Below are 12,750 nucleotides of genomic sequence, written 5' to 3'. Positions count from 1 at the left end.
AAAGAGCTGACTGTCCACGGAGAGCAGTTTTAAAGGAAGAGAGGTTTAGTCGGGAATCACCGTGCTTGTGGCCCAGGAAGGTGAAGGGACAGTTATCAATGATGGGATGAAAGAAATTAGGGATGCACTCAATTCCAGAATTGGAGGAACACACAGATCTCGCGAGGTGTCACAAGCTGGGGGCATTGACTGGAGGACTTTACAGAAATAAAGAGAAGCAAAGGCATAGAGGGATTGAACATAAAGGTAAGAACCCTTATCCTGGACCAGGAACCAATGTAGACGATGAGAGTGTGGGACTTGCTGTGACCCTTTGAAGAGTAGTCAAGTGGTCATATGGTATGAGTAGAATAGACCTACAATTTCTATTCTTCCCTTTTTCAGGATGTGGGCATCGTTGGCTGGGCCTGAAATTGTTGCCCATTCCTAACTGCCTCTGAATTGAGTGGCTTGCTGGGTCATTTCAGAGGACAATTAAGAGTCATCCACATTGATGTGGATCACATGTAGGCAAGACCAGGTAAAGACTGCAGATTTTGCCCCATGGAGGACATTTTACAACATTTGGTGTGAGTCATGGTTACTATTACTGAGACTAGCTTTACATTCCAGCTGCTGTGGTGAGTGTTGTGTTATGCTTCTTCGTGTAGCATAAGCTGCTTCCTTGATGTATGCTTTGGCAAAGGAAGGTCCAGACTTTGTAATGAGTTCAATATGTTTATTGAACTATTAACACAGTTCTTAAATGACTCTTCTGCTAATCTAACTGTAGTAACTCAGTCTAACTAAACCAGTCTGCTCTAAGCCACGTGCTGGGTGTGATGCTTCTGATCAACCCTAATGTACTCTCTAGATGCCTGTCTGTGGAAGGGGCAGAGCATGTGTACCCTGTCCTTTTTATATGGGTTGTGTAATGGCCCCTTGTGGTAATGCCACCTCTGGGTGTCTTGACTGCTCATTGGTTGTGTGCTATTCTAAGTGTTCATTAGCTGCATGTTTGCATATCATGACTTCTCTGGTGCTCCCTCTAGTGTTTACTTAGTTGTAGTGTTTTTACATTAACCCCTTGCGTATATACAGTGATGCGTATCACCACCCCCCCCCCCCCCCACCCTTTTCTCGTGTTGCATATTTTCGGTACTTGGTTAAAGAAAGTTGAACAAAATAGTGTAGATAAGTGATGACATGTACAAGTCACGATGACAGTGATGATTATACAATACCAAATAATATTTGAGTCCAAAGTTCACAAATTTAAATGGTCGATTGGCTTTCTTCTTTTGTTATTGAAGTGTTGATGTTGTCATTTCCTTGTGAACGCTGTCAGCGTCCCTGTGCTTAAGGTACCAAGAAGTCATCAGGAGGTGTTCAAATGATCAAATCACTTTGTTGTCTGATTTGGACTCTTGTTTTGTCAATGCTTGTGGTATCGATTCTTGATGTCCTCTTTCCTGTCTGACCTGGACTGGTGTCTGTGTTTGCGGTATTGATGCTGTATGTCAGCTGCCTTGAAAGCTGGTCTGCTTGTTTGTAGTGCAGCAAGCGTGAATTTGTAAGATGCGTTATCATGCCATGGTATGTCTGCACACTTGCCATTGTCTTGAGTTGTGCTGGCAGTGTCCTGCATTTGCAGAGTTGTACCATGTTGTACCAGTCGTTGTTCCAGCGTTGTTGGTTTTGTTGTGCTTGTTGTTGACGTTGGAGCATTTGTTACATAAGAACATAAGAACATAAGAACTAGGAGCAGGAGTAGGCCATCTGGCCCCTCGAGCCTGCTCCGCCATTCAATTAGATCATGGCTGATCTTTTGTGGACTCAGCTCCACTTTCCGGCCCGAACACCATAACCCTTAATCCCTTTATTCTTCAAAAAACTATCTATCTTTACCTTAAAAACATGTAATGAAGGAGCCTCAACTGCTTCACTGGGCAAGGAATTCCATAGATTCACAACCCTTTGGGTGAAGAAGTTCCTCCTAAACTCAGTTCTAAATCTACTTCCCCTTATTTTGAGGCTATGCCCCCTAGTTCTGCTGTCACCCGCCAGTGGAAACAACCTGCCCGCATCTATCCTATCTATTCCCTTCATAATTTTAAATGTTTCTATAAGATCCCCCCTCATCCTTCTAAATTCCAACGAGTACAGTCCCAGTCTACTCAACCTCTCCTCATAACCCAACCCCTTCAGCTCTGGGATTAACCTAGTGAATCTCCTCTGCACACCCTCCAGTGCCAGTACGTCCTTTCTCAAGTAAGGAGACCAAAACTGAACACAATACTCCAGGTGTGGCCGCACTAACACCTTATACAATTGCAACATAACCTCCCTAGTCTTAAACTCCATCCCTCTAGCAATGAAGGACAAAATTCCATTTGCCTTCTTAATCACCTGTTGCACTTGTAAACCAACCTTCTGTGACTCATGCACTAGCACACCCAAGTCTCTCTGAACAGCGGCATGCTTTAATATTTTATCGTTTAAATAATAATCCCGTTTGCTGTTATTCCTACCAAAATGGATAACCTCACATTTGTCAACATTGTATTCCATCTGCCAGACCCGAGCCCATTCACTTAACCTATCCAAATCCCTCTGCAGAATTCCAGTATCCTCTGCACTTTTCGCTTTACCACTCATCTTAGTGTCATCTGCAAACTTGGACACATTGCCCTTGGTCCCCAACTCCAAATCATCAATGTAAATTGTGAACAATTGTGGGCCCAACACGGATCCCTGAGGGACACCACTAGCTACTAATTGCCAACCAGAGAAACACCCATTTATCCCAATTCTTTGCTTTCTATTAATTAACCAATCCTCTATCCATGCTACTACTTTACCCTTAATGCCATGCATCTTTATCTTATGCAGCAACCTTTTGTGTGGCACCTTGTCAAAGGCTTTCTGGAAATCCAGATATACCACATCCATCGGCTCCCCGTTATCTACTGCACTGGTAATGTCCTCAAAAAATTCCACTAAATTAGTTAGGCATGACCTGCCTTTAACGAACCCATGCTGCGTCTGCCCAATGGGACAATTTCTATCCAGATGCCTCGCAATTTCTTCCTTGATGATAGATTCCAGCATCTTCCCTATTACCGAAGTTAAACTCACTGGCCTATAATTTCCTGCTTTCTGCCTACCTCCTTTTTTAAACAGTGGCGTCACGTTTGCTAATTTCCAATCCACCGGGACCACCCCAGAGTCTAGTGAATTTCGGTAAATTATCACTAGTGCATCTGCAATTTCCCTAGCCATCTCTTTTAGCACTCTGGGATGCATTCCATCAGGGCCAGGAGACTTGTCTACCTTTAGCCCCATTAGCTTGCCCATCACTCCCTCCTTAGTGATAACAATCCTCTCAAGGTCCTCACCTGTCATAGTCTCATTTCTAACAGTCGCTGGCATGTTATTTGTGTCTTCCACTGTGAAGACCGACCCAAAAAACCTGTTCAGTTCCTCAGCCATTTCCTCATTTCCCATTATTAAAACTCCCTTCTCATCCTCTAAAGGACCAATATTTACCTTAGCCACTCTTTTTTGTCTTATATATTTGTAAAAACTTTTACTGTCTGTTTTTATATTCTGAGCAAGTTTACTCTCATACTCTATCTTACTCTTCTTTATAGCTTTTTTAGTAGCTTTCTGTTGCCCCCTAAAGATTTCCCAGTCCTCTAATCTCCCAGCAATCTTTGCCACTTTATATGCTTTTTCCTTCAATTTGATACTCTCCCTTATTTCCTTAGATATCCACGGTCGATTTTCCCTCTTTCTTCCGTCCTTCCTTTTTGTTGGTATAAACCTTTGCTGAGCACTGTGAAAAATCGCTTGGAAGGTTCTCCACTGTTCCTCAACTGTTCCACCATAAAGTCTTAGCTCCCAGTCTACCTTAGCTAGTTCTTCTCTCATCCCCTTGTAATCTCCTTTGTTTAAACACAAAACACTAGTATTTGATTTTACTTTCTCACCCTCCATCTGTATTTTAAATTCCACCATATTGTGATCGCTCCTTCCGAGAGGATCCCTAACTATGAGATCATGAATCAATCCTGTCTCATTACACAGGACAAGATCTAGGACCGCTTGTTCCCTCGTAGGTTCCATTACATACTGTTCTAGGAAACTATCGCGGATACATTCTATAAACTCCTCCTCACGGTTGCCTTGACCGACATGGTTAAACCAATGGACATGTAGATTAAAATCCCCCATGATAACTGCTGTACCATTTCTACATGCATCAGTTATTTCTTTGTTTATTGCCTGCCCCACCATATCGTTACTATTTGGTGGCCGATAGACTACTCCTATCAGTGACTTTTTCGCCTTACTATTCCTGATTTCCACCCAAATGGATTCAACCTTATCCTCCATAGCACCGATGTCATCCCTTACTATTGCCCGGATGTCATCCTTAAATAACAGAGCAACACCACCTCCCTTACCATCCACTCTGTCCTTCCGAATAGTTTGATACCCTCGGATATTTAACTCCCAGTCGTGACCATCCTTTAACCATGTTTCAGTAATGGCCACTAAATCATAGTCATTTACGATGATTTGTGCCACCAACTCATTTACTTTATTCCGAATACTACGAGCATTCAGGTAAAGTACACTTATGTTGGTTTTTTTCCCTCTGTTTTGAATCTTAACATCTCCAGTTTTATTCCTTTTGTTATTACTGGGCCTATTCACTGTGCTCCCCTCAGTCACTGTACCTTGTACTGTCGCCCTTATGGATTTCTGACTATGTCTTCTCTGCCTTGCACTTTTCCCCTTACTTCCTTTTGTTTCTGTCCCTGTTTTACTACCTTCCAACTTCCAGCATTGGTTCCCATCCCCCTGCCACATTAGTTTAAACCCTCCCCAACAGCTCTAGCAAACACCCCCCTAGGACATCGGTTCCAGTCCTGCCCAAGTACAGACCATCCGGTTTGTACTGGTCCCACCTCCCCCAGAACCGGTCCCAATGCCCCAGGAATTTGAATCCCTCCCTCTTGCACCATCTCTCGAGCCACGCATTCATCCTATCTATCCTGACATTCCTACTCTGACTAGCTCGTGGCACTGGTAGCAATCCTGAGATTACTACCTTTGAGGTCCTACTTTTTAGTTTAACTCCTAACTCCCTGAATTCCGCTTGTAGGACCTCATCCCGTTTTTTACCTATATCGTTGGTGCCTATGTGCACCACGACAGCTGGCTGTTCACCCTCCCCCCCCAGAATGTCCTGCAGCCGCTCCGAGACATCCTTGACCCTTGCACCAGGGAGGCAACATACCATCCTGGAGTCCCGATTGCGTCCACAGAACCGCCTGTCTATTCCCCTTACGATCGAGTCCCCTATCACTATAGCCCTGCCATTTTTCTTCCTGCCCTGCTGTGCAGCAGAGCCAGCCACGGTGCCATGAACCTGGCTGCTGCTGCCTTCCCCTGGTGAGCCATCTCCCTCAACAGTATCCAAAGCGGTATATCTGTTTTGCAGGGAGATGACCGCAGGGGACACCTGCACTGCCTTCCTACTCTTGCTCTTTCTTTTGGTCACCCATTTTCTATCTCCCTCAGTAACCTTCACCTGCGGTGTGACCAACTCGCTAAACGTGCTATCCACGACCTCCTCAGCATCGCGGATGCTCCAAAGTGAGTCCATCCGCAGCTCCAGAGCCGTCAAGCGGTCTAACAAGAGCTGCAACTGAACACACTTCTTGCACGTGAAGGAGCCAGGGACAGTGGACGTGTTCCTGAGCTCCCACATCGCACACGAGGAGCATGACACGGGTCTGGGATCTCCTGCCATGTCTTAAACCCTTGGTAAACTTAAACAACTAGAATTTCAAAATAAAAATAAATAAATTAGACAATGAAAAGAAAAAGAGAGACTACTTATCAGTCACTTACCAGGGTTAAAGAGCACCTCCTCACACTCTGCACCGAATTACCTCACTGCACCAAATTACCAAGTTTAAATCTCTCACTCTGTATGAGTCTCACTCCAGATGTGTCTCCTGGAAAAGTGCTCGCTTACTGTGTGCGCTCTCTGTCTGTCTTTTATACAGACCTCAGCTAACCGATGACTCAAAAAAAAACCTAGCTTCAACCAATCAGACACTAAGCTCCACACTGCACTTTTAACTGAAAAACAGCAGAATTAGATTTTCCACTTACCTTTGCTGATTTACCTCACTGCACCAAATTACCAAGTTTACATCTCTCACTCTGTATGAGTCTCACTCCGGATGTGTCTCCTGGAAAAGTGCTCGCTTTTCACAGCTCGTTACACTTCTTGTTGTTGTCTGTGTTGTTGTTTTTGTAGGTTTTGTTGTTGTTTGCTGCACTCAATGACCATTTCGAGTGGAGAATTCGAGTCCTTCACCGAGTTACTTCTGTCAGTGTCTTTTGTGGCATCTGCTGTTTCATTGAGCGTTTCGTCTTTGATTCCTCGGTGCTCCCCGTGTGGAGTCATGTCCGGTTCACTGGAATCATCTTCGGTTTGTCAATGCTCCCCGTCTGGAGTCCGTTCTGGTTCACCTGAATCATCTTTGGTTTCTTGATGGTCCTCTGTTGGAATCATTTCAGGTTCACTGGAATCATCTTTGGTTTCTTGATGCTCCTCGTCCGGAGTCAAAATGTTCAAGATTTCATTTTCTTGTGGAGAGGCTCGAGTGGATGAGGTTTCAATTGTCGTGGTCGCACTGGACTCACGGGTAGTTTCACTTGGATTGTCGAGTGCCTCTGTGAATGTGAGCTGAGACCTGTCAGTCTCGCTGTGATGTTGCATATCTTATATGGGAATTGTGATGCCTTCGTCACTTGTCTCACATACATTGGGTAGACCTGCAGTGTCGTCTTGTTGGTTAGATGAGCTGGGTAGACTGTCAGAGTCTTTTGGTGGCTCAAGTAATCTGGGTAGACTGTCATAGTCTTTCTGTTGTTCACGTGAACTTGACAGATTTGCATCATCTGCTGCTCGTTGCTCAGATAAGGTGGATAGACCTTCATGGTCTTGTTCAGTCATGGACTGCACTGTGGAGTCTTGGGTTGCTTCCATTGTGGAGACTGTCAACGAGCTCAGTGTGGAGGCTTGTGTCACTCTCTCTGTGGAGTCTGGCATCGTTCACTGTGGAGTTGTGCAGTGGTCTCGCTGTGGAGTCGATCTGTGCGCTCTCAACGGAGTTGTGTAGTGGTCTTGTTGTGGAGTCTTTCATCGCTCTCTGTGTGGAGTAGGGGACTCTTTGTGGTGCGTGGACCACTGGTGTGGTATCAGGCCACTCTCTGTGGGCTTGTACCGCTCTCTGTCTCTTGCCGTCAGGCCGCAGCAGAATCCTGGACTCATGGATCGGGATGTCATCTATGCTGGGCTGAGGATCCTCAAATCCGAAAAACACATCCATGTTTGTGTAGGATGCTTCAATGTACAAATCATCTTGTTGCGGTTTGGATTTGTTTCGGTGCTCGCTACATCCAATGATGAAATCATCTTCTGAGTCATAGTCTTGAAGGACCAAGTCATCTCTTTGGCCGGTGCATATGCTTGTTGCAGGGTTTGGTAGAGGTTATTTTCATCTACTGGTCAAAGTTCAGGCATTGTGCTGTCTTTCGAGGTGAAAGAATTGTGGTTTCTGGCTTTAAAGCTCTTCTTCACTATTTTTGCATATTTCCGCTGTAAGTGGGCGTGGTCCAGGGCCTCTGACGTCATGACGCTCGTGACATAAAGCGTAGGAATGGATTGCGCATGCGCAAATCACTTTTCCTTTACTGTGTGCTCTTTTCGCAACTGCCCATGCGCGGATTGTTTTCGCATCTTCTGGGGAACTGCGCATGTGTGGACTGGGCCAGCTGTATACGCGCAAGATGGCTGCCAATCAAAAATGCCGTTTGCTTCTCTTGCATCCCTACCTCGTAGAGTATTCTACCTGAGTTGAAGAGCTATCTTTTTAGCATTGGCCATGCCATTTAGGTCAGCTACTTCCAGGTAAAGCTGAAATCTCTGCTTGAATACCCGCCAGTTTGCACTAAGATTGCCGTGGTACCTGTGAGTTGCTGAGGAACCGGAATCTCGATCATCTTGCTTGGGTGCTGTTGCTGGTTGTCACAGATCTTGTTGAGTTGAACTAAATAGATTGAACAGGCACTACTGGTACCATGTTGTGTAATGCTTCTTCATGTAGCATAAGCTGCTTCCTTGATGTATGCTTTGACACAAAGGAAGGTCAAGACTTTTTAATGAGTTCAATATGTTTATTGAACTAGTAACACAGTTCTTAAATGAGTTTGACTCTCCTGCTAATCTAACTGTAGTAACTCAGTCTAACTGTACCAGCTTGCTCTAAGCCATGTGCTGGGTGTGATACTTCTGATCAACCCTGATGTACTCTCTAGATGTCTGTCTGTGGAAAGAGGCAGAGCATGTGTACCCTGTCCTTTTACATGGGTTGTGTAATGGCCCCTTGTGGTAATGCCACCTCTGGGTGTGTCCTAGTCTAAGTGTTCATTAGCTGCATGTTTGCATATCATGACATCTCTGGTGCTCCTTCTAGTGTTTACTTAGTTGTAGTGTTTTTACATTAACGCCTTGTGTATATACAGTGATGCATATCACCACAGTGAGCTTTGAGTCTATGTCCCCATGGCAAGGGGCTGGTGGATTACTAGTCTAGTGACCTTAACCATCATCTCCCGTGTTGTTAAAGTATACAAAGCCCAGGAAGTTTCCAGGACACAAGCCTCACAGTTAAGCTGCAAAGACGTATGTCTCTGTGTTCCTTGCTAATGTTCACGGGTCAGTATTTAATGGAGAAAAAACAGACTCCCATTTTGGGCACGCTTGGTGGGTTATTTCCTGGTGCTTCCAGTGCCAAAAACAACCTCGCTATTAATTGGGACTCTGCTTCTTTTTCAGGCCTCAGCAAGAAATTCCCTGCCGAGGTCGGACGTACTAATTTCCTGCACTAATGAACTCGGCTCTGGCACCTCCCTCCCTCCAACACCCCAACTTACCAATTAGGGAGTCCTCGAGCCCACCCGCACCCCACCTCAAGGGCAGGGCACCCCTGTGCTTGATCCCTTGCGTGTGGAAAACCTGAAATATTGACACCTTGGCACTGCCAGCCTGGCACCCTGGCAGTACCCATGCTAGCCTGATAGTGCCATCTGGGCAGCCGGGGTAGCAATGTCAAGGTGCCAGGATGGCATCGGGCCCAGTGCACAAAACCTGGGAGCCTACGATTGCTGGGAAACCTCCCGTGTTCTGTTACGCCTGTCCACATTTGTGGAAATCAGTGCTAAGTGGGGTCTCGAGGCGAGGTCGTTCAATCCCGTGTCTTGGGTAACTTCGACATAGACATATTCAAGTGAAACTAACTATTCACTTGAATATACAAATCTGGATCTCGCCCATTGAGGATCAGATCTCGCAGGGCGTCACGAGCATCCTAAATCTCCCGAGTGGCACCTTGTGAGATTTAGCGGCCTTGTCGCGGCACCAAGTCAGACAAGATGAGGCTCGTAGATTGCATCCATTGTTGTTTGGCCGCGGATGGAGGAGTGCTGTGTTCTGTGATCCTCTGGAATATTGTAATTGACATCCTAGTGCATATTGGTGGAGGGGTTGTTTTAAAAATCCATTGTCCCACAAGCCCCCCCCCCCCCCTCCCAGATAAAATATGCCTGCTGAGTCCAAGAATACTTTGTGTCATGATTATGCCAGGTTCTAACTAAAGATCTAGGAGTGGAAACGCTCAACAATAGGGAGGTCTAACCTTCTTTATGTCGGTTAGTCTTTTCGAGGTAGGTGAGGGTTCAACCCTGCAAAAGGCCGTCTTAGAAACCGTGATTTAAAGCTGGAACCTGGTCCATCTGGATTCCAAACCGTGTTTATAACTTTTGTTAACTTTTGTCGCCAAGTTTACAACAGGGATCTATTGGAGTTGCTTTTGATTTTCAGAGACTGACACTTTTGTCTGACAAGATAAATCATGGATTTCAATGTTATCTGTTAAGAATGCTTCATTTTATATGGGTTTCAGAACAAGTTTCAGAATTGTAATCCTGAAAATCTAAATACGATTTTCATAGTAACCATATAATCTTGGCAGCCATGCTAGAACAGAAACTTGCAACTTATGCAGTTCTTAAAATAAACCTTATCAGATCAGTGCAGTTCAGTACCATATCTGGGTCCCAAATCTGGACTTGCAACACTCTTTGGCGGTTGCCAGCTTTAAAGGGCTGTGAATGTCATCAAGAGTGGGAGAGCCATTTATCTGATCAACAACATTCTGTTAATAAAAGACACCACCCTAAAGGATTGTGTTGTTCAGAAACAGCTTGGAATTGTTTTTCCTTGTCACAGCCTAAACTTCATCTCGTGAAGAAATACAAATAGTTTGGCTTGATGCAATTGATTGCAAGCACCTGGTGTGCTAACACCAGCATGCAACCTCAACTAATTTGAGAAACAGTAAATCCTGCAAGATGTGTGATTTGCAGAATTGGGCGGGATTCTCCATCCTGCCCTTTTTCAGGCGCAGTGCACTCCCGCCGGCAGCGGGATTCTCTGTTCCCACAGCCGGCCAATGGAGTTTCCTATTGTGGGCCACCCCACGCCGGCGGGAAACGAGCGGGCGTGGGTGTGCTGCCGGCGGGGCAGAGAAATCCCACTGACGGATAATCCCGCTCTGGATATTTCTAGAGTGGGAAATGGCTGATAAGCTGATCAATAAGGAATTTCAACAGCCTGATTTCAGGGATGGAAGAATTTAGTCCATACCATTAGCTATTAAAACTCATTGTCAGTTTTGCTTGGTCAGCTGGTTTGAAAAGGGGTTATCGCATCTTCAAACCATGTTGATTTTGCTTTGAACTAAAGCCGAAAATGCTGGCAGCACTTGGCATGACTGGAGCACCGTGGACAGAAAAAGAGTGTTAATGTTTCAGATCCATGGTCACTGGTTCACATAAAGGGAAACATGATTTAATTTCATCAAAAAGTTTTGAAAAAGAACAAACTTGATGTAATGGAAATCCAACAATCTTCAAAGATTTCATCCTTTTTGCCAAATTTTTATCACTGAATGATCTTATTCTAAATCAAACGTCTGTAATATCTCAAAACATTTTTATTTTTCCCCAACAGCTTTCCGGTGGCTGTGAATTGACAGTGGTGCTACAAGACTTCTTAGCAAGCAACAGCAGTGAACTCAGCATCCAAATAGGGCAGACTGTTGAGCTATTGGAGAGACCAAGTGAAAGGCCTGGCTGGTGCTTAGTTCGTACAACAGATAGAAGTCCTCCATTGGAAGGTTTGGTTCCCAGCAGTACCCTCTGCATTTCTCATTCCCGCAGCAGTGTGGAGATGGAGTGCTTCTTTCCATCTGGAAAAGGTAAATGCAGCTTTTTAAATGCTTTCTTTACTTTGGAAAATAATGTCAGGTTTGAATAACAATTACTCAGTTTAAGGTCACATGAAGGACTTTGTTTTACAGCACTGCAACAAAGCCATCCTCAATCTTTAAAATAACAGTAAAAGGTTCAAGGAATGTCTTTCTCTTTTACTGCCCTAAATGATCACCTTACCACAGAAACAGCCTGAAATTAACCTGTTCTTGTGACAGCTTAAACTTCTCCAGTTGGAGAAATACTCAAAAGTTGACTTGATGCAATTAAATTGCAGACTTCTTTGATACTGATGCCTGTAAGCAATCTCAAATAGTTTTGGATACAGTATGGTGACTGTTGTAATGTAAAACATACATATATACTTGACACCGATGTGTGACATAATTGGGACATCTACTTGAGAAAACTGAGAGGCCAAATGATTGTGTATGGTGTAACTGGTGTTTTGTCCAAGGCATAATGGGGCAATTTGCCGTTAAGAGTCGCAGGGAGGAAATTTCAAGCAGCGACAGCATATATAATGAGAGCTTGAATCCTGGAGATTCAGGTTGAACAACTGAGGGCATTGCAGGAACGTTGCCTTCCCCTCTGAATAATGAGCTTCCTGAGACAAACTCTGCAGCAGGCCTGGCGGAAGGTTGTTGAGTGCGTCAACCCAGTCCACCTCAGCACAGGACTTTCAGTGTCACAGGAAGTAATTCATTGACCTGGCAAGCTCCGATTTAATTCTTGCCACATCTCCTCCTCGATATCCCACCTTGCCATGGTCTGTCGTTTGTCCATCTCCATACTACACAAAGAACTCCCACTCCCACTCTAGCTGCGTTTCGAATTAGCAATGGCCACGAGGTGCAGCTGCCCTATTAGTAGTTGTTCCTGTTGTCCGAAGCAGCATGAGCTGCAGAGTGCCATTTGCACTATGTGGAAAACCGTGATGCCGGAGAAACAAACAACCCACTTGGTTTTGGCTATACATGGAGAAAGCTCAGTACTTGCTGGCATATTGAAAGAAGAAATTTTTTTGCCTGTCAAACACAGGAATAGACAACAGATTATCCATTAGGCATCAAGTCATCTGCTGCAGCAAGAAAGAACCCAGAGGCAAAGGAGCCCGTGACGATAGTCATTTTGACAACCATTGACATGGCATAGTCATCGTTACATGTTGGACCTTGTCAGACTGGAGCAGGTGACACTGTGCAGTTCCAGTCTCACGGCTGGACTAATTACTCCTTGGAAAAATTGCAGAATGTCAGATGTAGCCCATTGTGAAATCATGACCGACCCCCTGTGCGACTTGTGGAGTACCAAGTTCACAGGTAGAAGCCCACTCAGCTAGGGCTCATT

At 44.9% G+C, this 12,750-nt stretch overlaps 1 protein-coding gene across 6 annotated transcripts in view; it reads left to right on the top strand.

Moving 5' to 3' along the window:
* kalrna (kalirin RhoGEF kinase a) overlaps positions 1-12,750 on the top strand; it is a 1,222,490-nt gene that overhangs the window by 921,861 nt on the left and 287,879 nt on the right. For all 6 annotated transcript variants that reach the window (XM_038789521.1, XM_038789520.1, XM_038789517.1 and 3 more), the window contains one exon: positions 11,141-11,387. In XM_038789521.1, the coding sequence (XP_038645449.1) occupies positions 11,141-11,387 (247 nt within the window). The remainder of the gene's footprint in view (positions 1-11,140; positions 11,388-12,750) is intronic.

This window comes from Scyliorhinus canicula, chromosome 2 (assembly GCF_902713615.1).
Source record: "Scyliorhinus canicula chromosome 2, sScyCan1.1, whole genome shotgun sequence".
Lineage (NCBI taxonomy): Eukaryota > Metazoa > Chordata > Chondrichthyes > Carcharhiniformes > Scyliorhinidae > Scyliorhinus > Scyliorhinus canicula.
Note: the sequence above shows the minus strand (reverse complement) of the source record. Positions and strands in the feature narration are given on the sequence as shown.